Source organism: Parasteatoda tepidariorum, chromosome 2 (genome assembly GCF_982258835.1).
Source record: "Parasteatoda tepidariorum strain Cologne lab strain chromosome 2, Ptep-v5.0, whole genome shotgun sequence".
Taxonomy (NCBI): domain Eukaryota; kingdom Metazoa; phylum Arthropoda; class Arachnida; order Araneae; family Theridiidae; genus Parasteatoda; species Parasteatoda tepidariorum.
The window spans coordinates 40,608,954-40,634,973 of record NC_141756.1 but is presented as its reverse complement, the minus strand read 5'-3'; the positions used below and the strand labels follow the sequence as shown (position 1 = coordinate 40,634,973).

At 28.2% G+C, this 26,020-nt stretch overlaps 1 protein-coding gene across 1 annotated transcript; it reads right to left on the bottom strand.

Moving 5' to 3' along the window:
- Positions 1 to 797: 797 nt before the first annotated feature.
- Positions 798 to 12,674, bottom strand: LOC107442967 (proteasome assembly chaperone 2). Its single transcript, XM_016056679.4, has 7 exons — positions 12,410 to 12,674; positions 10,246 to 10,408; positions 8,614 to 8,672; positions 7,194 to 7,312; positions 6,329 to 6,472; positions 5,244 to 5,358; positions 798 to 935 (listed from the first exon to the last, which is right to left on the bottom strand). The coding sequence occupies exons 1-7, from the start codon at positions 12,470 to 12,472 to the stop codon at positions 852 to 854; spliced, it is 747 nt and encodes a 248-aa protein (XP_015912165.3). The 5' UTR covers positions 12,473 to 12,674; the 3' UTR covers positions 798 to 851.
- Positions 12,675 to 26,020: the final 13,346 nt, after the last annotated feature.

Below are 26,020 nucleotides of genomic sequence, written 5' to 3'. Positions count from 1 at the left end.
TTTCAAGACTGATTTTATCGAAATTTCCTGATTTTTGTAACTAAAAGCTTAAATTTCATTTATGCCCTATTCTTATACATAAAATATATAACAAAACAAAAACTTATGCTTGCTGATAGACTTAAAAAAATTAAAGAACGATTTTAAAAAAAATATTGCAAATCCTAATTTTTTTTTAAAAAAACTTTTTCAAAAAATTTGACTTTTAGGTACTTAAAACTTAAATGAGTACATATTCCTTACCTTTTAAATATTTTAATTAAGTTCCCAGGTACTTCCCACCTGGCTTTAAAGAAGGTAGAACTCATATTTTTCTTCATGACATTTACATTAATATAAACTTACTCTGCATTTAGAGCAGGTTTGTTCTCCAACACAATTTAAAATGCTTCAAAAAAAAAAAAAAAAAAAAGCTTTTAGAACTTTTTTTTTTTTTTATAAAAATATTAATCGAAGGAGTTTTATAAGTTGTTCAAATAAATTATTTTTTAAAAATGAAAATACTTCAGTATTTGCATTTAAAATTCCTTAAAAGAATCTAAATACATATTCATACAAAATATGCATATTTGATGACAGTCAGTGCCAAGTATTTGCATTTGTTATGATGATAATTTAAAGGATTGTTTACTAGAGTCCTTAAACCACATCTTATTAATTCCTTTTTTTTTAAATTGTCAATAAGGAAATTTTCCAACAAAACTGTTTCTAATTCAAAAATAAGAAGTTTTCAGAAAGAGATAATAACATCAAAACTAAATCAAAATTCTTCATTACCAAAATATAACATACAATAATAAAATTTTAAATTTTATTTTTAATAAATATAAATACAAAAATACATTTTTTTTTCAATACATAACTGCAGGCGCATCATTAGCGTAAGGGTAACTCCAAGAAAACGGCTGCACCCACCTTATTTTTTCAGAATCCCCCTAAATAAAGAAAACACATAGCTCATTTTTTTAATAATAACAAAAACAATTACTCTATTAATCCTCTAATAGCAAATGCAGTCAGAGAGTGATGTCTGCCTGTACTATATACTTTTAGAATCTTTGTCAAAAAAGAAGTTGGTAAAGTATAAACATTGGCGGTAGCATTAGAATTTAAACAAGGGGAGAAAAAAACACTATTGAAATCTAAGACAGTATTTAGGAACATAGGATTGAAAATAATAAATACATCTGGGGATATTCAATTGAAGGTTGATTGTTCTCTGATTCAGGTCAAAATTATGATCTGTGGATGAATAGATATATGAATGGGTTTACATTTTAAAACGGGCGGTGATGCGTGTGTGGTTGAAGTCGTATTCTTAGCCATAGATGGCGACACTGAAAAACAAGAAATGAACTGTCTGCCTTAAATTTGCTTGGTTTCACCAAGCAAGCTTGCTGGTATTTGGAAAGTGGCATTAGAAACAACAACAGGATTGAAAATAGCCAAACATTCTTTGATTGCTGGAGATAGCAGAGGAAAAGTTAAAACGCGATTATCTGAAACCAAACCTAGTTTCACCAGGCAGTTAAACTAGTTTTGGAGCTTTCCATTCACCCTTCCTCACAAGTGATTCAACAAATTTAGATAGATTTTTTTCCTTATTTTAATATTAATTATGCCCCTAATGAGTATGTTTTTTATAACTTCCTTTTTGATGAGGATTCCAAAACTTTTAATCACGGATTATCATCACAGAAGATCCTATATATACACATTTAAATAGGTACTCATATTTCTTTCATTTAATTTTACAAAATAAATGCTTATTTCAAGGTAGGGATTTTATTCAGAAGAAACCTATTTCCTCCGAAATACTGGAAGAAACTCAACAGAATGGAAAAAACATGGTCAAAATGGAGGAAACTGAAAATGACAATACCATTTCTTAGCAATTATAATTTTAAGAAATTTAAACAAATAAAATTCAATACAACTACTTAAAAAAAATCTATATACCATTTCTTTTTTATTTTAGTTTTATACAAAATTTTAAAATCTATATACCATATTATTTAGCAGCATTCAAAGTCTTAACAATATATGATTATAAAAATTGATATGCTATTTTGAACAATTAACATTGAATTCAAAATTACAAAATTTTGAATTCAATATGTGATTTGCAGCCATGTATATGTTTAGCACATGATTTGTTAATATAATTCGGTTATATTATTTTAACAATTCTTTGTATAATAGACCAATTACACTTTACATCACTCTTTTAGATAAAATATTGAAAGAAAGTAAAGTAGTTTTAATTTCTAAAATTCATAATTTTTTTTCCTAATTGTTGCTTTTTACCCTTCCCTTGTAAGTAGCTTGAAAAAAATACTCTTATTTGAACTATATAGCAATCAAAAATCAAACATTAAAACTGAGTAAAAATTCCTTAACGTTTGATGTTACTTTTTGAAAAAGTTTTTTCTTTTTCTTCAACTTATAGAATATTTTAGAAGAATATTTTCTCCAGGCCTGTTTTTTTCCACTGTGGAAGAAACTTGTATTCCTTGTTTTATTGTACAGAAAGCTATACAGTAATACTCATTCTTTAATATTCGATTCAATCAACTTCAAACTAAGTTACTTTGAAAATTTTAATAGACTCATTACAGATGACATAAAAATGCGACCTTTCACTATTTTAGGAAGAGCAAAAAAAGTGTCAAAATTATAACACTAGTATATTTTTCATAAAAAGTAGCCTTTTATAAATGGATAAAAAAGGCTGTAAAAATATTTTACTAATCTGATTTTTAAGTTTATTATACACAATATTAAAATATATTATGAAATCATATTATGTATTTATTTACTAACCTTTTAATTTGCTTAAATCTTGTTGTGAAAAAAATAAAGAAGTTCTCTAGTGAACTTTAAAGAAATATAATTTTTTTAAAATTTATTTTTAAATAAATGTATATCTTAAAATATTGTTTTAAATTTTCAACTTGATTCAATTGATATCAAGACATTTTGAGAAGAATCCAGGTTGTGGACCATTAACATACTATGAAACATTAAAAAAGAAATTTTTCCCAAAATATGATTTTAAATTACACTGATAATTAATTAACATTAGTACTAAAATACAATATTAAACACAATATTAACTAAAATTTAGAATACAACCTTTCTATCTATTATATTTTTGATCAATTGGTTTCCGTTTGGTACTTATTTTTATTCTAAATATCACTTTAAAAAGAGTTTTTAAAAATGAAAATAAAAACCTAACAGATTTTCATGCTCACAAAAATTTTTATGTTTCATAACATCAAATAATTTTAATTTTAAATGAAAAAAGTACAATAGGATACTCAAAATGTGATAACATAAATAAACAACTGGAGTAAACCTATTAGCCCTAAAAATGTTTGAAAACCTGAAAAAGAGAGAGAGATAATGAAATAGGAAAGAACATAGAAATGTACAGTTTATTATGTCTCCTAAGTTTACTTTAATGCACATTTATCTTTAATAATACATAAAAATATAAAAGCAGATTTTAGTCAAACTCTTTGCATGTTGCAATGGGCCATTTTTGCAAAAAATTGATGCCTATTTAGGGGCAATCTACAAATGGTACAAAAAAATTTTAATATATTCTCTATTCTATCCAATGTTTTTTCTAAATTTTTATGACTCCTAAATATTATATATTTGCAAAAAACTGAAATATCTTATCTTAAAATTTTATAGGGTGAAATTTGGGGACATACACTTATTTACTATTTTAAAAAAATAAAATTGAATCTTGTGTGATGGAGATAAGTTGTTTCAAACAATTGAATTGTCATTATAGAGTTTTATTTAAAATTATTTTAATTAAATTAGTAATTTAATATGCATAGAAATTTTAGAAATGGTAAACAAAGGGAAAATTCACAAATTGATATTTTTTCAATCTTTAGTTGTATTTAAAAATAGGGAAATATAGCAATTAAAAATTTTATACTAAATTATAATTGACATTTGAATTAGTAATGGCATTTTTAAACAACTAACAGAAGAATCTAATATATTGATTCGAACTAATTGAAAATGTTTATGAAAAGATTATTTTTCTATTAATAAGGTTTTTATTACAGTTTTCTTTGTTATTTTGAAAACCTGTTTCTGAAGTTTTATTGCTATGAAAAGTTCAGCTTGTCCATAAATGCTGTGGCCTACCTGACATTATAAATTTAGAAACAGCTTATAAAGTAACAAAAAAGTGCCTCAGAAATCTAAAGTTAAAATTTTAGACTTAAACAGGTAAAGAGGAGGAACAAATAAACTATTAAATAAACAAACAAAAACTAACATTTCCAAAAATATTTTGAAACAAAATTCATGAATCATTAAAAATTTCAATTAAATATAAAAAAAAATAGCTAGAGTAGAATACATATATAAAGCAACTCTATCAATCACAATTCTCCAAAAATGGTACTAACTTTATAATCAATCCCTAAAGTAAACATAAATTCATAAATTTGTTGGACTTTATTAACTATGCTCATAATATCCTCAATTTCTTCTGCGAAAAATAAATACATAAATGCACATTTTTGCATTTTAAAGTTTTTTTTTTCTCATTAATTATTTAAAAGCCTTAATCCGACTTAGATAAAATGAAAAAATTACTGCTAACGCAAAATCTCAATTAAAAAAAATTTTCTGTATGCATTGTTTAACTCTTGGAACTACCTCATTTTGTCGAAATTTGTTTGAAAATCACAGAGTTTATTAAAAATGCATTTTTAGAACTCTATATTATAAATTTTAAAGATTTCTATATTGATTCATATCACAGGAATGAATTTTGTAAAAAATCAAAAAAACTAAACATAGAAATCGGAAAACGTTCTGCGCAAACAGACTTTTTAAATAATTCAAGAATACCTGAAATTTGAGAAAGAAAAAAGTATAAAAATGAATCTTTTCTTATCTGGGGAATACGAAAAAAAAATTTCATTGAAGAGGCGGATTTTTTCTTTTTTAGCAATAGTCAAAAAAAAAATTTGTGATGGAGACTAATTTTTGAGCGAACATTGTTTGCGCAATTGTGTATTATACAGGTCTGAACTTAATATTAAACAGTTACAGATTTATGTAACCGTATTCAATAGGTAAGCTAAGGGATATGGGAAATAATATATATGATAAAAAATTCTATATAATATGTTTCAATGTTTGCATCATAAAGATCTGATACTGCATTTAAAAGTAAATAGAAGAGAAATAATTTTTATTACTTCTTTGATTTGCAGCCATTTATTCAGATTGGAAACCATTTGATAAGCTTCACTGTAGTTGTCCCCCTCAGAACATACCATGATGAGCACCACAACAGGAATATTTTGTTCTTCACTAAAAAAATTTAAATAAATTAAACACAAAATAATAAATGAACAATAGATACAATACCAAAAAAAAAATAGATGTCATGAATTAGGGACACTTACACGTTATGTATCTAAGGAACCAAAGGGATTAGTTTGCTTTTCGTGACGAGGTGAACCAATATCACCATAAATATTGGTCTAAATTATTTTTAGAGTAACAACTTTTGATCTAAAAATCAGATTTTCACCTATTAGGAATCGATCTTAATAGTTTAATCTTAAATATGCTAATTAACTTTTGCATGTTTTGCAATATCTTCAAACATTAATAGAGCGAAACAATAAATTGTAAAACTTGTTTATGCAGAGATAATTCTATGTAAAATATTATTTTTTATAATCATTTAATACTTTTAATCAACTTATTAATGGTCAAAAAATTTGAATAGTAAGGTATACACATTTTTATAGATTTAATCTATGCAATTTTAAGAGATAAAATCTAAAATTTAAAGAGAATAAGTTGAATATTTCTTAAGAAATGAAAACTAAAGATAACTTATTTGAGATCCAAACTTTTACTCACTTTTCTGCCTGAACTATTCGCATCCAATTCTACAGATTGTGGCTGCCTTCCATATTTCGAGAATCACGAATGTATAAAATGTATGTTTATTCAGAGAAAGTACGTTTTTTAGACCGGATTTTATAACTTAAAATGGTATCTACACTACTCAATTAGCATTTTAAGGTAAGATTAAGATTGAATCAAGTATGCAATCCAAATCACATAAATAGATCATAAGCTATAAAAATGATCAGGCAATTACAAAAGTTATTTAACAAATAATGTAAGTGATAAAAATTTAAGGATATGAGGTATCAAGGATAAAAATGTGACCTTCAGAAAGATTTAAAAGAAACTTTTTTTTGTACTCTTTTTAGATGAAGAATGCCAATATTAGTTCAATGTAAGAAGATTAAAAATTAATTACCACATATCTAAGAACAGTTTTGAAATTCCACTTCCTGGTATAGCTGGTACATGAGGTAGCGCCAAGTTAAATTTCTTCCAAGACAATTTTCCAAATCTAGATTCATTTTCTACATTGCTTGAACATAAATAATGCAACGGCACACTAGAAAAAATAATGCCAAATCAGCTTGAATGGACAACTTCAAAGTTACTTCATAAAGAATAACACATTTAATGCTGTTAAAATGATTTCATGCCAAATTCAATTTAAGATTTGGAAGTTAAGGGTAGAGATTTCATTCATATTGCTTTGTTATCTGCTTTAAACATAGATAAACCACTTTAAACAAACCGAGTGAAACTGACGATTTGAAAAAATCAATTTTAAAATATGTGATAAAAATGTTTGGCTTGATTTGCTCTGCTTAAAGAACTAATTTATTCTCACTAAATTTTAATATTAGCTCTAAAGAACATTAACTAATAGAAGCTGAACACTGTTAAAACTAAACCAATTTTTTTTTTTGTTGCATGTTTTGATATTCTAACTAAAATAATTGCACTGGTGTCTTTTTTATTTTGAAAACATTTTACAGTATTCAAATGGTTCTGTAACTAGTTTTGAAGTTTGATGAGAAACAGCTAGCTACCAAAGCTGAAGGCAGCAAACTGCAACAACTGTAATTACCTTTAGCTGTTTTCTAAATCATTGGTCGTAATAGGGATACCAAGTAGATACAACCGGAATAGAACATTTAATAAAAATATTATGAAATGTAAGCCATATTTTACCATATAAGTAGAATTATTTCTTGAAAAAGTAAAATTATGATAATAAATTGTCAAATTCAACATTCAAATAAAAATACATAAAATATGATTACTTTTCTAGTTGTTCAAAAGCAAAATACTGAGAAAAGCTGCTTGACAACATAATAGTTCTTTTGATTTTGTGATCCTTTATGAATTTTGTAAGAAAGTCCAGATATTCTTTCACTCTACTCTGAAAAAGAATAATAATAATAACAATTAAAATGTTTATTACAATTAAAGAATACAATGTCCAAAGACGCCAGGACATGGGGGAAAATGCCTTTTGGTGGTGGGGCATTATTGACGCTCAGATTTTATAAAATTGTCCTCTCTGTAAAAAATAGAAACATGCAAATATTCTCCATGTTTTTTATATTAAAATATTAGTAGCACTTTATGATAGGAATTATGACACCAGTTTGCTTACATAGACTCCTTCCACCCATCTTCAGTCTATAGTTTGTCTATGGTAAGAACTCCCTCCACCCCAAAGTCTGAGGCCATCTGCTACTATAGAAACAAGAATAACACATTTGAGGAAGGTAGTTTCTCTTCACTCTAGGGCTAACATAATAGACCAAAGAAAAATTCTCTTCTGACCTGGGCCAAAACTTGTCCTAAACTGCGACCCCACGCTCCTACTTAAAATAGTCATACCTCGTTACCATAGTCACTGCCATGGGTTCAGACGAATGGCATGGGGAGTTCTTACTTTAGACAAACTATAGCTTTTGCACTCTATTTTTATTTTATTTTTCTACTTTGAAAAAATTGAAGCCAGTTAATATTTTAATTTCCATTTCGTTTGATATTGATAATATTAATTTTATAGACAATCTGCGCATTCTGCATTCTTATGTATCCCTTATCTCGAATATATAAAAACAGTATAACATATCTAGCAGTATAAATACATAGATATTATTTTTCTTATTTCATTTTAATTCATAAAATGATATTTGGGGGAGATAGTAGTTATGGTATTAATTTGTTTACATTGTTTTTTTTAAAGAAATGCTGAGATTATTCTCTTTTATTTTCTGTTCAGGATTAAAATTTTAAATAAAACTAAATAGGAAAGCATTGTATTATTTTCAACAAATTTTCAAATCATTTTATCATTTATATCAACTTGCTCCTCCCGACCTTTCTTACTACTACCCCCACCAAAATGATATTAAATGATATTTGGTGGGGGTAGTAGTAGTTAGGGTAGTAATTTGTTTATAATGTTTTTGTTTTTTTTAAAAAAGGCTAAAATTATTCTTTTTTATTTTCTGTTTAGGCTTAAAATTTTAAATAAAACTAAATAGGGAAGAATTATATTATTTTCAACAAATTTAAAAAACGGATTTTTTAAAAATCATTTTAACCTTTATATCAACTTGCTCCTCCCAACCTTTGTTTAATTTCAGCATCCCAGAAATTAGTAGAAAGTATTATAAGGATAACAATTAATGAAAGAGGTAAATAAAATCATAAAATACGTACATTGACTAATGGAGCTCTATGCTGAATGATAACAAGTCTTTTTTCTTTACATTCATACACTAAAAATATACAAAATTATCTTATTTGACTGAAAAATTATTTTAAAATCACATTTTGAATAAATTTATAATTTATACATATAACAATGTGTAGCAAGAACATATACTGAAAAAACTATATTATAGGGAATATTATATCAGATACTTCTCATAAAAAAATACTATTTTAAGAACATTTTACAATGAAATTGGCAATTTAAAAACTTTATAACGAAGTGCAACACAATAAAAGAATAATTGTAGAAAACAAAATTTAAAAATATTTAAAAAATAAATACATATAGTTTAATAATGCCACATTATAAAATAACTAGTTTTTAACTGTTTTCAGATGGTTATTTAATGGTGCTTAAAACCCATTGAAAATTGTAAAAACAAAAGGAAAAATTAATCATGAAAAAATTTACAATAAAACTATTTTATGATTTTTTTTTTTTTTTTTTTGCAAAATATTATTATAGAAAAAAAAATTAAATTGCAAAAATTTAAAAACAAAATTAAATTAAAAGCAAAAATTAAAATTTTAAATTTAACTTAAAAAGCTCTGAAAAATTTTATTAACATCTTTCTTATTGAAAAGAAGAAAAATATACAGATGGATAAGTCACAACATTTGTATTATTATTAAATTTTAAAGATAAAAATTTTAATTTAAAGAAAATTAAAAATCCTAATACATAATTATAGAAATTACTCCTTTTAAAAAATATAGTCCAATCAAAACATTATCTGAGCAAAAAAGAACAACTAATAACAATAAAGCAAGAACATATAAATATAAAAATAATAATGATTGTAATTACTTAGATTTAATTTTCTTGCATTATCCCAACAACATAAATGGCAATATTTAAAAAAATGAAAGGCCTTAAACTAACAATAAAAGTAGCAACAAAATAGTACCACCAACAGAGAAATTCTGAATATAATTGAAGCCTATTCACGATTTATTATAAAATGTTATTAGTACTAATAGTATTTAAATATTAATTTATAAAAATATTCTGTTTTTGTTCACAATATAATAAAATTCATAAAATTATTTTGCTTAACCATAACAACTCCATTTTTATGAATTTAGAGATAGTACTTAAGCTTGGTCTAATCTAATTTTTTATTACTTTGGAGATGATCAAATAATATTAATTAAAAAAATATTAAATATTTCTCAAATTATTATTTTATAATATTAATTATTATTTTGGAGTGTGTAATCTGTTTATTTCATTCTGAAAAGCAATTGTTATTAACTGTAAGCATGTAGAAAAATGTTAGTAAGTTTATTTAAAAAAATGTTTAATTCTTCTATTACTTCAAAAAAGATTCTGTTTTTGTTTTAAAAACAATACAAACTAACATTATATTTTTTTTAAAACTTTATTGATTTAAATTGATGAATTTTTTAAAAAAGAATCAGAATTAAGAATTTTAAATTGGATTTTAAGAAACAAACTTTAAGTTCGAATTTGATCCGAGTTTTAAATTTGATTTAAATTAAAGACATCATGGTATAGAGAAAAATATGAAATTGGCATATATATTTTTACATAACATTCTGGTGGGAGACACTTACTTTGACAACTTGTTGATAACTTATCGCTTTGGGGATCAAAAGCATCTGCTCCAGCAAAAGGTAAGAAACATGGATGATGGAGATAAGCAAGATTGTCTACATTTAGATTTCTAAGTAATAAATCTATTGCTAACTGCCCAACATTTCCAACAGCAATGGCAGGCTAGAATAAATTAATATTTCGTAAATTATATTCATCCACTATCAGCAATCATCAAAGTCTCATATAGTACTTGCAAGAAATTTTTAAAAAATATTTAATGGCTTGCTTGGAAGAAAAACTTTAGATTCAAGTTTGCTTCCAAAATATTTTTTCTGGTGTCAAGGGATGTCTCTATATTGGTACTATCTGTTTGCCAACCCTGACCCCAAGGGGCCAAAATGTAGATGTACTTTCAAAAATTAAAAAAAAATTTATGGTATGACCAGAGAGAGTATGAATCATACCCATCATGTTCGATCTCTTCTGTGATATATATACAGGGTGTTTATAAAGTCCCGGACCTATTTTGATGTTTAATAACTCATAAAATAATAAAAATAGATTAAAGTTAATAACATAAATGGTTAGATAGACTCAAAAAGCTTCATGACCCTTGTCAATGAACTTCCATGTGTGCCCCCTTCGTCGCACGGAGAATATTGGTACTGTATAGACATCCTGTGTGTGTGTATATATATATATATATATATATATATATATATATATATATATATATATAAGTCTTACTCATGCCATTGCCAAATTGTTGTTGAAATTTGCAAATAATGGAGATCTTACCAAGTTACTAACATCAGATTATAGTCATAACTTAGTGACTATTTAATGGCGATATTTGTTATTAAAAAAAACTTTTCTCTGGTTAATGTGAGTATTATGCAATGCAAGAAAGTAGAAACCATTATTAGAAATATTTCTATTATACTTTTTCAGAATGGACACCCGTTGGCTGAGTGGTAGCGTGTCACGCTCCCGTGCCACAGCTCCTGGGTCGGATCCTCAGCCCTCCATCCCTTCGGTGGGTCGATAAATGTGTACCAAGCATGCTTGGGAACTAAACAATGGGGGTACCGCAGTCGTTTGACCACCTGACCAGAACATCTGCTCCTGCACCCCAGAGCCCAAGGTCAAGAAAACTGAGATGGGCACAGTAGGACTTGGCTCTCTATGGGCTGTCACGCCATTGAGTTTAGTTTAGAATGATCTCCAGGTATTGACAGAAACTGGCCAGGAGCAAGAGAAGAAAAAAATACAGTTAGGAGAAAAATTAAGAGATATAATTCATAGCCCCTTTACAGAAAATCAATAAATATATAGATGCATACATATATTTTTTAAAACTTGAATTATATACAAGAATGGGCTGTGGCACTTAGGCAGTTGTAGTAAAATCAACAAGGCGGTATAGGAATATCATCCTAACATCATTCGAGAAACCTGAGACCAAATAAACATCAAACAATCAGATTGCTTAAAAATCTGCTAATTGTCATTATCCTTGAAATATATTGTTGCACAATCATTAAAAAAACAATCAATTTTAGAAATCGATCATTTACGGTTAAAAATACACAATAATAATATTCATTATTATTGTGTATTTTTAACCGTTTCAGAACAATAATAATACTCATTATGTCAACAGACAGTACGTAATTATCATTTATGACTACAAATTATTAGCTAAAACACTGTAAGTAATTAACAGTTATGGCAGAAAATTATTAAATACGAGGATGTGAGTAATTATGATAATCCTCCCAAAGAAACACTTCATTCCAGAATGAAAATTACACGAAAATCAAATTGAGCAGCAGAAATCAAAAAACTCTTTAAGGGCAATAATATATGGTTCGTAAATATTTTATTGTATAAAATCAAATCAATTCCAGAACAATTACAATAATCCCTCCCCACAATAATAATTATGAAAAACTAAAGAGAAAAAATTACGATTATAAGAATTAACAAAAACATCGTAATGCGTTCGTTGGTTACAGCGCTAGTTAATTGAAGAATCTGTTATTAAATACATGCTTTTAAAACCGTAGTATATTAAGTGTTGCAGAGTAATCTACATCATTAAATTACTAAGTTATCGGAGCCTCCTTAAATAAACCAATTTATTAAATGTTTCAAACGAAATAAGTAATGCCTACTAACCAAAATAAGAGTATAGTTTTCCAAATTTGTATTTTTTGTTTTTTCCCAGAATATGAAAGACATACTGAAAAATATGTTTCTATAATCGCAGGAAGGAATTAAAATATAACTAATTAATATTCTTAGAATAATATAAAACAATAATTTTTTCTTATTTGAAGAAATAACGCTGCTACCGCTCTCAAAAAATGTTTCGTCTGTTTACTATTTTTTGTCTTTTTGCCAATCATTTGTTTTGATTGCTACTTCGTGGTTATTTCACATCACTTCTTTTAAGCAAGCAATCATACATAATTAATGCTTACTGTGGAAAAACGCAATGACATCACAGAAACACACTTTCCAAAGCTGTACAGCAGAGTCCTCTATGAAAACTTTCCCTTAAAGACCATTCTCACTGTAGACTTGAATTGGAATGAAAACTTGATTGGTGAAATGGATGGTGTTTTCTACACTAGGGAACCCTGCAAGCTAGGTACCACCTAGATTTCCGGGTTTCTGTTTCCGTTGTATTTTAAAGCCATTTGGCATCGTTGTGTTTTGAGATTCTTGCAAACAATGTATTTGATAACTTATTACTTGTTTTTACAATGCTAACAATACTTGTGTTTACAATGCTAAAAATGTTAACACTAACGTAAGATGGTTCACGGCTTGCAGCAAGAACAAACAGTTATAAACTTATGGAAAGTGGCCAAATCAAGACTGCCAAAAAAGAGAGTTATTCAAAATCTAGCAACCATGTCGCCTTTTCTAATAATAAATAACAAAGGGTGGAATTCAACTGCAACATCGACTGTCTTAAGACGGGTGAAATCGTAACTTTCGCAATGCATGATGGGAAATCTCGTAAGTTTCAATTCAACTGAAACACTTACGCTGAAAATGACAAATCGGTCTTAAGACGGGTGGTTCGACTGACTTAAGACGCCCTAATCCAATATGGCGTTTGTGTTGTTTTGTTATGATGATCCGTTGGTGATCATGAAACAAAACTTACCTGTTAATTCTTAAATATTATTGATTTAATCCTTCTCATTTATCAGTCTGCACTTGTTATTAGTAATAATGTCCACAAAATTTGTTTTAAAAAGATAAATAAATACGAACCTAACACCTTATTTTTACTCTTATTCCTGTAAACAAAAAAGTATGTTTAATTTTATTTTTCCTGAACTGAAGTAAAACGTAAGAGTTCTATTGTTTAATGTGTGCATATTAAACTCTTTTGTATGTAAATTTTATTTGACTATTTTTTATATCTTCATCAAAGTTGTTTGCTGTATGTTTTGAACTAAAGCTATTATCGAATATAAATTTTTCTTAAAAGTACACGTTTCATACGTAAGTAATTTATTTGGTTACAAAGCGAGTAATCTTACGAAATTTAGTTAAAATTGTATCGATACACATTTTGTTATCTTTATTATTGTACAGTTATAAATTATGCTTATTTTTTATTGATATGCTTACGGATAATCTATTTCAGTTCTTAGGTTTATAAAATTTTAAACCCCTTAATGATTCTTGGTGTATAATAATTATTATTCATTTTAATTGTTAATAACTTTTAACTCTTTATCTTTTTAGATTTAACTGTTGCTAACATTTAATACTACAAAATGCACTAAATTTTTACCTTTTAAACTAAGAATAACTTTTTCATTGTTTTTTTTAAATTATTTATTTTTGTAGAAAAGTTGGTTTTGTATAAAGATATATTTATTGAAATCCTATCATAAAACATGTTTAACAATTTTAGAAATACAATTACTGATTTTTTAAACTTATATGTTCATTAAAAATATGGGATTATTTCTGTATCATGATTTGTCATGCCAACTACAATTGCTGAAGTCCCAAATAGCTTTTAAACTTGCAAATTTTTGTAAGAAAAAAAAACATGTAGATGTTTGCCCGTGGGTGGCTACGAGTTATTCTTTTTGTGATGTTTTTGTTTCTCGTGGGCCGCTGCCCAGAAATTGCCGAGACTTGGCAATAAATTACGATCCAAAAATCTCCCAAAAAATATTGGCTGTGTGAACTTATTTTATTACAGACATAACTGCTGTTTATGGATGTAAACTTTACAGAAATTAGGAAGTGAAATGCTTACAAGCTTGGTAATTTATGCTTTTGTGATGGTGTAATAAAAAATTGCCATACACTCTAGCAGAAATTTGTTGGCTTGTTTTAAAACATCCAGGAGTGATTGAAGATCAGGATACAATTATTACCTGTTTCTGAAGTTGAATAGACTGTCTTTTATTGTTAGGTAAGAGTGCTTACAATTGATTCAAACAATTATTTAAATTTTTTAATTAAATCCCAATTAATAAAAACTAATTGCAGATTTGCAATTAGTTTTTATTAGTTAGGATTTATAGGTCTTTTTATTGGGTTATGTTAAATGAATAGTATTTAGTTGATGACTTGTTTTATATGTGTATCAAAAATTTTAAAAATACTGTGATCAAATTTTAAATTGCCTTATCACATATAATATGCAAAATATATGTATTGTATTCTCTGTTACGAAGAGCATGTTAATTTCCATAAATAAGTGCTGTTATGTATGAGTACTTGAAACAAATCTTGGATAATATACCAAAGGCGTTTCTCAACAGATATTTTTTTTATACAGATTTCATTATTTATGTTACCAATTGGTAAAATTATAAAATAAAAATAATCTTAATGATTTTTTAATGGTGAATTTTAACTCTAATGCTGAACTCTTAATGTTGAATAATAACATAAAATTTTTAAAAACGAAAAACAACGTTAATATTCTAAACTCAAAATCATGGAAAAATTTAATGAGCACTTTCAAGAGCATTTACTGTTTCATGGTATTTAATTTAAAAGATAAGACTTGAAAATTTTTAACAGAATTATTTCCATATTTTGATAGCTATTCCTCTTTGATTTTACTTGAATAAATTTGGGTTAAGAAATTAGCTCTTGTAATTCTGTTGCTAAATGTTTTTTTTTTCTTTTAAAAAATGACAAGTGGTGAAAACCGTAATTAATATTTAAAATTACTATTAGTATTAATATTTGTAATGAAAATTTTAATAATTGAGAAAAAATTTAAAGTTATATTAAGTAAATAAGATTCAGAAGTAGTCTATCTTTTACTTTTAGGTACATGTTAATAGTAAATTGAAATTTATAATTTTTTAAATTTTTCAGTTCTTGCAGATTAGCATAAAGTAGTTATCAAATATGGTTTTTAAGTCAGTTTGTTTAGATATATAAAATAACTTGTATATAGCACTTAGGCTATCGAAATACATTTTTCTCGCAAAAAAGATCAAAAATATATATAAACGATTTTAAAATCTATTGAGTACTGACCTACTGATTCAAAGTCTATCATAATATGATTAAATCTAAGTTTGACTAACTTCAAAATATCTGTTAAATGCAGTTTTATTCTAAACCAAAAATCAAGTTTAGAAAATAACATAAATTAAGTCAGAGTTAATTAGTTAGAAATTTTACTTTTCTGAATAATGATTAGTAGTATTGAATTGAAGTCTTTTTCAATTTTATATCAATATAGTCTTTTTCAATTTTATATTTATTTTCATAGTTATTTTCAATTATTTTTAATTTATTATCTGAAAAGTTAGTGGTCTAAAGTTTGTTTTTTATTCAAAAAGAAGCACTGATAGCAACTTTAGAAATAAACTATAATATGGATTTTACTAAATTAAGTTCCAGCTTTTTTGTTCAATTTATAATGGTATTCATTTGAGAATAAAGTGCTTTGAATCATGTTAAAAGATAAGTTTTTTTCTTCCAAAAATTATTCCCCTTGAAGTGCATTTCTGCTAAAAGAGGGACAGGTTAACTTAATGTGATAGAAATCGATATATAAAAGGCACAAGATAAATTAAAGCATACTGATAAGCTTATACTCATGAATGTCATTCTTAACAGTAAGAATTTGTTCTAATAAACAATTTCACACTCAACTAACATATATCTCATATTTACTTTTGGCAAATGTAGGATTCAGTGTTACGATTTAATCTCATTAAAAGTAGCATACGACAATGCATTTATTAAAATATTAATAGTCATTAGCTTCATTGTTTTTCTTTTTTAAAGTGATTAACAACAATTAATTCAAAAGTACACTCAACAACAAACAGCACCGCATAGATAATTAAATTATTATTTGTAATTGAGTTGTATAAAAATATTGTTTTTATACATATAAAATGTGCTATGAGAAATTATTATTCTCATGTCTAGCAAACTAGTTAAATATTTTATAAAGCCTTTCTACCTTAGAATAAGCATCAGTAATTTTTGAAGTTAATATTGATATTGTTAATTATTTGAAATATGTTACTTTTCATTTATAAGACTATGCATTAACCAATAGGAAACTAAAAATTAATTCAATGCACAAAATAAAGGTTCTTTTTAATTTATTTTATAAATAAATGTTTTTTCTTTCTCTTTTACTACCATCATTAAATTTATTTATTAAAATTTTTAAACACCTTAGAACTAAAACTATTAATAATAAAAATAACAATTGTTATTAGATATGTGTATGATTTTATTTAAATCTTAATTGTTTTTCTTTCGTTGGATCACATTGAAAATTTCTGCAATCACTATTGTTTTCGTAAACATTTTTCGAATTTATATTTTTATTTTCAAATAAATTTAAAACATCAACGATTAATAAACGGAAACTAATCATGGAGCTTTTAAAGAAGCTTTATTACGCGACATGCGATTTATGCTTGTAGCTTTCTTTTCTTGTTTATTCACTGTGCAAAAGAATCTGATTGGACAAAAATATTTTGACGTCACTGCTGATCGTAGGGAGAAACAGGTAACAAAATCCCCGTCTTAAGCCAGGGTAAATTTAAGATACGACGCAAGTGTTTCACTTGAATAGCTATTTAAGACGATAGGCGTAACTTCCCGAACTTAAGACCGTCGCATACGTCGAGTGGCGTGTCTTAAGACTGTTTCAGTTGAATCCCAGCCAAAATAACTAAAACAAATTTTCACTCCAAACTCCTCAGAATTACATAATAACATTAATATCTTACGAAATACGGCAGATTTGAGCTCAGAAATCATCTAATTTATTTCTCTTATTAAAAACAAAATTATCCGTTTGAAAACATCGCCTATCAGAATAACATGTAGTAAGCAGCTGCAAACTTTTTAACCGGAACTAGAGTAGGTGCCGAGCTCGAGATTGTTATTGTTTACATTTCTACTGAAAACACCATCCATAAATTTCATGCAGAACTGCTAACCAATCAAAAGCAACACGATCTAGAAAACATATATTAGTTTGAGATGAAAAAGTCTGCTACTGAATTTACTGTCATCTAGTGAAAACTATAAAATATAAAAATCTCTTGCTATTTTTCTTCTTTTCTTTACAGAGTATCGTCTTATATAAAACTTGCTTTTAATGCAACGCATGCGTCATTAAAATAGTTTTATCTTTTTTTAAAAGAGAGCGAAGGGAAAGCAGCAGATTATTAATAACGTAGATAATCTTCACGTTCTGGGACTCAATCTTATAGGTTTGAAGGTGTTACTACACATTTGCTAATTAATTAGTGCAGACACTATTTTATGCAACGAAATCATACACAAAAACGTAATTTCTTTGAATAAACTCTGAAACTATTTTTTTTTACTGATTCGGATTTCTTACCCCTTTGGAAATATGGTTCTAATAGTTTAGTCAGGAGAGCTATCCAGTGCTTGGACCCCGTTAGGCTAATTTTACTTTCTGCGTATTTTGCTTTAACTCGATAACTTTTTAAGCGAACCAACAGTGATATCCTTTCTTTTGATATCCAACAGCATTTGTAAATGCTGGGAGAAAATCGGCCTTTTTGCAGCATTTTTCAGAATGGAATATTTTTTTAGATATTTTACAATATTATAATCAGGGTCCATTTTTATAAAGCACAATATTTCGTTATGATATCGTATAATGTTTAATTCTACGTTTTTACGATCTTTGCTAAAGGTCTGGTTTCTTAGGACAATTGCCTTATCTGAGCGTCAGCGGGACGTCAGCGTCCCGCTGACGCCAACAAAATATTGGTTTGTTAGCTCAAGACCTGGTTTCTTAGAACTAGCGCCTTATCTGGGCGTCAGCGGAAAGTTGACGTAGAGCTGATGCCACAAAAATACTTTTTTGTTAGCTCAGCTTGAGCAGTCGGTCCAACGCAGACATTATCTCTCATTGCGCATGCGTTAATAACGTAAACAAATATTTATTTTGAATTTGTATTGATTTTGTTATTGTCGACTAGTGTTTTAGAGAACAAATAATGACTTTGTCCAAGAAAAAACACATTATAGCTGAGTTAAACGAAGAGTGCTATGTTTAATGAAGAAGCTATGTTTAATGTCAAAATCAAAATCTTGGCTGATTTCAATGTGCTGTTGGATGTTGTCCGCCATTGCTTCTGTGGTTAACGTCACGTTGTAATCCAACTGCAGTTGAGTTTGACGGCAATTGTAGTTCAAGATGAGCGTTCAATGACGTATACTATCAAATTCACAAATGAACCAATCAGAGGTTAACGCTGATTTCCAGCTGACGGCGTCCTGTCCTAAGAAACCAGGCCTTAACTAGGGAAAGTTTCAAGCTATCTAAGTAATTAAGAGCTGTTCTCTCTAACTACTATTTTTTCGTATGTGAAAAAATCGCATCTGAATTAGAGTCTTCAGAATTTTATCATAATATGAAACTTTGAAATTATAAGCATATTGAGTACTTTTAGCTTCAACGAACTAATAGTTAATAAGGATAATTTAATTTGTCAAAATTTTATAACTTACTATTTATAACTATTTTCTTATACATAAATATTTTATTATTTATTATTGGCGATTGCAACACTCGAATACGCCATCTGGGGAGAGACCGGTTTCATGCTTTTAGCCCTTCTCCCTTCCCTCTCCTCCTCTTTTCAGTTGCATGGGAATGTACTACGCTATTTTCCCTTTTCTTAATATTTTTCCATTTTATTTAATAAAAATATTTTTTTAAAATTTCAGTGATACTTTTCTTTAGAACTATGTTTAATGTAGTTTTCAGTTCCATATAGTTTTCCAACTTAAAAGATTTTAATCCATATGAAAATCAAGAGAGAAACTAACATACTTCCTTCCTCTATGACTTTCCACACGCTAATGGTGAAAGCATGTGAAGTGTTGCCATAGGTAAAGAGTTCTGCTTTACGCCACCTGCAGCCCATTTCGATCGCCAATATTTATGATTATTCTACTATTTATAACTATTTTATTCTGTATCTGCAATAGACTACATGCGTATTAATATAATAGTGGGATGCATGAAATAAATTTGCTCATTCATTTATTTTTTGTTAAATAGTCGTTAATTTAAGTAGTAGCATTTTTTCAATGTTTGTTAGCTTACATAATCAGAAAAAATAATAGTTAATAAATTAGGGATAGCAATTTAAAAAATAACTGCATTTTCCATTTTTCTCTTTTATGGATTTTCTTTCTTATTTTCTCACAATTGGAAACTTATACATTTTACAAAAATAATAATAATAATAATCGTTAGTTTTTCAAAAAGCAATATTTCTTCTCTTATATAATAGTTTTTTTAAATAAATTACAATTTGCAAACACTAGCAACACAATATTTGTTTTTTCAAATTTAATAACTTATCTCTTTTTAGAGAATTGTATTTTTAATTGCTATGTGTTATTGAACTAGATTTGGTAGTATATTCTCTGCAGCTAAATTTTCGCCTTTTATAACCCTATTACATTGAGCCTTACACAATAGACAAGGGTGCCAAGTAGTGTCTTTATTTGTCATTTAAGTATTTCATGTTAGAATTTTTAGTAATACAATTTCAATGTTGTTGCTCTAGCCGAAAGGGTTATTCATGATTTTTTTTTAACATTACAAATCCGTGCCTGTAGTTTTACTCGATGCAAGCGCTTTCACCAGTAAATTGACAGGTTTTCCCTAGGAGTAGAAACAGGACGTCGAAGTGTCGTTATTTTTCTATCCCTGACCCATTTGATAGTTGCGAGTTTAGAACTCCTATAGCTAACGTGTAGTTTATAAAAATTCGCAAGCGCATCTAGGGCAGTCACATGCAGTACACTTGCAGTACTTCCCTTCACACTTGGAGAACATTTTCTTCCCCTTCAGATCTATATCTAAATTGAGGAACAAGCTTGATATTCTTAGAAGTTTTATTATTTGTCCTTCGTATTTTAATTTAGCTGTAATTTTACCGTTCATCAAGAGTTTTCTGTAATATATAAATTCTACAAGATCTTGTGCCTTAAAAATGTTAAATAAAATTAATATCGTAATATAGATAAAGCGTAAGATTCGCTATGTTTCCCCCCTTTTTTTGTATTCCATATTTGGCTATTCACGATCGCAACACTCGAATACGGCATCTAAGTATAGAAGACCGGTTCTATGTCTTCTCCTCTGATCAGTTGTATGGAAATGTACTACAAAAATTAATCCTTCTATAATACTTTTTGTGTTTAATTGACCAAAATATATTAGAAAATTTCCTCATTTCTTTCTTTAAGAACTATGTTTAGTGCAGTTTTGTGTTTTATGTGGTATGATAAATTAAATTTTAATCTGTTTGAAAATCGAGACAGAAACTTACATACTTCCTTCCCCCTATGACTATCCACACGCTAATGGAGAGAGTATGCAAAGTGTTGTCATTGGTAGAAATTCTGCTCTCTGCACATTTCGGTGACCAATATTAGTGTAAAATATCATTGTTTGTTATTTTTTGCGTATCATCATGGAATGTTCGTGGTGTTGTCCAATTTCATTCTCAGATAAAAATTAAGTGGATTAGGATAAAGTTATAAGGAAAAAATACGCTATATTGTAAAGGTAGATACTTCTGCGGGACGTTATATTGTAAATAATGCAAGTATAATAAACTGGGAGGCACGCTTTTTCAAGCTTAGGCGTAAAAATAAATTAGAAGTAATAAACTGGAAGTCGTAAGACGAATTTTATTACATAGCGCCACCTTTGCTTTGTCTTAAACAGTCAACCATATACAGTAGTCCGTTCACACTGAATCAGACTCCGGCCCAGTGTGGCGATGCTTGACCCTCCATTCCACTGTGATCCCCTGAATACGGTTCTGCAGATTTTACGAGCATGCGATATACATGCTCGTGAAGTCTATGGAATCGCAAATCCAGTGGTAGTGTGGCGTAACTACCACTACGTTTATTAAACATCAATTCACTAGTATGTATATTTTGATTGATGAAGGTTTGCATGATCGATAGCTTCTTTCCCCACATTGGCGACCTGTGGATGCAATATGAACTCTCCTACATCGAAAGTTAAGACTTTTTCGATGGGTGGTCCACATAGAATAGTTGATTTGCTGTTTGTGAATTCGCCATCGTCTCCTCACCCTGTTGCTTCTCAGTTTCCTTTACACACAATGGGATCCTGCACACACTCGACTGTTAATAGCAACACAGAAGGGATCACACACACAACCATGAACTCAATACAGCTCTCACCACAAGTGCTCAAAATCCAGTGAACTTAATACAGCTCTCTCGGACTTTCGCAAATACGGAAACTAGTGGTATCCGTACATCGAATTCTATCCCTTATAAAATTTTGGTGGGGGAGTACTGTGGCGTAACTACCACTACGATTATTTAGCATCAATTCACTAGTATGCATATTAGACATGCTAACTCGTTTCAATTTTGAGGTACTTTTTGATTGATGAAGGTCGGTATGGTCGATAACTCCAGTTTCATACTTTTGCCCCTTCCCCCTCCTTCTCTTTTCAGTGTATAGGAATGTACTACGATATTTTTCCTTTTCTTATTATTTTTCGTATTTAATTGTTAAAAATATTTTTTAAATTTTCAAGACGCTTTATTTTAGAACTGTGTTTAATGTAGTTTTCAGTTCCATATAGTTTCCTAATTTAAAAGATTTTAGTACTTCCTCCTTCTATGACTCTTCTCACGCTAATTCACGAACGCAGCGACCTGTAGGGGGCATTGCTATTTGAGACGAATTCCTGCTAGCAGAACAACGGGATCATCAGTTGCACTGGAGATTTCTTCAGAGTAGCATGGTAATATTCTTTCTATATTGTAGCTTATTAAATTTGAAAAAGAAAAGTGTATGATATTATTTCTTATGCAAGTGGAAACAAAATGGAATATCTTTTTTTTTAAAGAAGGAGCATCCAAAACACATTGGAAAATATTTATAAAACTCTTGTAACTAGAGTTAAAACCTAGTGTCGGAGAAATCGTTCTACTAAATTTAATGATCTAGTGTGAAAGATCTTTTTTAAATTTTGGATTCCATGCTTTTCTGTATACAGAAAAGCATGGCATGCAAAAAGTATACAGAAGCACATAATGTTACGTGCTTGTGTTAATGTTACAGCAGCTGAATACTTTGTAATCGGAACAAGAGCAGGTTTTGAGCTCGAGATTGTAGTTGTTTACATTTATATTCGCGATCGCAACGAACTATAGGGGGCGTTGTTGTATGAGACGCATACCTGCGATTTCTATATGAACAGTCATTCAGTTACTCTGGAGACGTCGTTAATGTAGCGTGTAGCATTGCAACGTTCCTTCTTTAATGTGGCTTATTAAATTTAAAAAAGAAAAATGCTTGATCTTCTTTCTTGTACAACCGACTAAAAACAATAGGAAATTGGCGTAATTCTGGCAAATATATATATACATATCAAAAACCCTTCCGAAATTATTCATTAATTGATTAATGAGCTATTCGGTTCGGTAAGTAAGATGTAGGTATATAAAATTTTCATGATTCAATTCTTTTGCTTTGTAATTTAAACATTATATATTAATTAAATACTACATTAAACATAATATTAAATAATAATTAAACATATATATATATATAACTACAAACTTGTACGGTTGCGCAAAAAAAACTTCTTACTATTAGTAACATTAGAGATCTTATAAAATCTTCAGTAGACATATTAAATCAATCTAGTAGACATACTAAATCTTCAATTTAAAGTTTCGAAAAAAAAAAAAAAAACATTTCAATCTACCATGACAAATTAATAATTAAAAAATATGCAAATATAAACTATTTGTTAGCTCGCTTAGCTCTTAAATTTTTAATTAGTTTAGAAAAAAATATTTTTCATCGAACGTACAAGTTGCAGGTGTGGAAAAAATATAAACATAAGCATGTCAGAAGGCTTAACACCTCCAAACATACTATAAAATTACGTCACTGTTTGCGAATATAAGAATTGAATAATGTGATATAATTAAATAGTTAAGCAGCCTGGACATGAAAAAAGAGGAAATCGATGTAATTCTGGCAATATATAATTATATATATTAAAAACAGCACATACCTGCCAAGATCAGAGAATTCGCTCACTTCAACAAGGTGCATTAATTCAGATTCATCTACAGCTGGTTTGCGTTTTCGGGCTCGCTTAATCGAAACACTTTCATTTCACTTACATTATGAGCTAAGATATAAATCTTATGAGACGAAATTAGATTTAAATATAAGAAGACAAAAGATAAATAGACCGCAGGCATAGCGGACAATGATAAACAGCATCTTAAAGGATTACGGTTGCGGTTTCGAGTGGAATATCGTAGATTTCAGTATTTAGAGAAAACAATCGATGTCGTGACAAAAACACGATTGCAATATTGATATCAAATATTGTCCGAGTGTTGTTCGGATATCTCTAAATTTATATTTTAAATTTATTTTTTGGAATTATAACTATTTGACGTCATTTTTTGTCTTTTAAATGATTAATTTTGATTTAAGAACACAATAAAGTTTAAAATGAAAAGTTTTACAAACAGACTTTTAATGTGAAATCGACGGGAATTGTACAATATCGTACACACAATTTCGATTTTCGCCAATATTGACAATGTCGGTCGATGTAGATTAAAGCTGTTACAATATCCCTGTGCTACTTGGGTCTATATCGGCTCATTTTCCACCGAAATCCGATTAACTATTTTGATTTTAAATAAAGTGTTTTATTTTATGAATTGTCGCAAAAATTTTAAGTGTAGATTGGCGGCACTTAAAAACCGCCAAATCTGTAGCGGCGGTGGCGTTAATAAAGTACCGAATTTTTATTCCATACTTTTCTGAATCATATTATTTCAAACATTGGAATATACAAGAAGTATACATAAATACATAATGTTATATCATTTAATTTTTCAAAAGTATTTTGAGAACAATTTTTATCAAAAAATTATAAACTAAAAAACGGAAAATAAAGAATTCTTAGGATAAAAAAAAAACGATTTTAAGAATTCTTAACATTGAAATAAAAACTTTCATATTGTTTCTTTTTTTATTATTCTTATAGTTCTTAATCAGACGTAAAAAACCATTCTGTAGAGAACCATCATCAAATGAAAAAAAATATTTACAAGCAAATTTTTTATTGTAAAAATCATTGCACTTACCTGATTTATGATTCCGGGAGAATTCCAAAATGATAAGTTCCTTGTTTGAAAACTTTATTCTCAAATAATAGATACATAGTTTATACCTTCATTACTTTTAGATAACATACTACACAGCAAAATTTTATAATTGATATGAATTTGAATATGTAGCTAAAAACAGAATAGCTGAATTCTAGTTGAACTTATTCTTTCAAAATTAGAAAATACTTACCAAGAAAACGATTTAAATTAATTAAGAATCAGCACAAATGGCACTATTTCAAGTAACTTGGATAATTTTTTATTGTTGTTTTCCGAATTATATGGATACAGAAACATATACTATTCTATAACGAAGAAGGATATGCTATAACTATTACAATTCTGTATGCTCTGAATTCATATTTATTCACTGGAATGACGAAAGCAATGTTGACTTCACTTTAATTCGTAATGAATTGAAGACAGAAGAAATGCATTTTACCTTAATACACACATCTGTAACAGTATCCGAAATCGGAAGTCATCAGTTGCAAGTTTGTTGATAATAGAAATTAAAAATTATTGAGGAATTTTTCTTCAAATGTTTGGCGTGTTCTGTTCCTGAAAGATTTACTAATATTCTGGAGATTTTTTTCAAGTTCTTCGGCCTTTTCCTTAGGGAAATTTTGTTTCTTATTTGCTGCTAAAAAATGGCGTCTGATTCAGTCAATGATTTCGATGGAACTAAATGAAAACGTGATAAATTAATGTCCGATATTTACAGGCTCCCGCTAGACGGCGTACTCGAGCGTTGCGATCGCGAATTGAAAACACCATCCATTTGTTGTTAAAAAAAATTGCGTCCGATTCTGCCAATGTTTCAAATAGAGTAAATGAAAACTTAATAAATAAAAGCCTGAAAATGTACTACCCGCTAGAGGACGGGTTCAATCGCTTCGATCGCGAATTTTAAAAAGTGTTGCCATAAGTAGAGAGTTATCCTTAACTTGTTTTTTTTCTACCTCTATTCATTTCGTCTCGATGGCAACAATTCTTTCTTGTGAAAAGTATCGATAATGTCGTAAATTTAATCGATTAGAAGTATCAAAAATT

What these genes read in the sequence shown, in the direction of transcription:
- LOC107442967 (XM_016056679.4), bottom strand. Translation starts at nt 12,472, where the DNA reads ATGTCTTTCATATTCTGGGAAAAAACAAAAAATACAAATTTGGAAAAC. An exon ending in GCTTTTGAACAACTAGAAAA is followed by an intron (nt 6,473 to 7,193) that starts GTAATCATATTT and finishes TATTTTTTCTAG; the next exon opens with TGTGCCGTTGCATTATTTAT. An exon ending in AATGGCTGCAAATCAAAGAA is followed by an intron (nt 936 to 5,243) that starts GTAATAAAAATT and finishes TTCTTTATTTAG; the next exon opens with GGGGATTCTGAAAAAATAAG.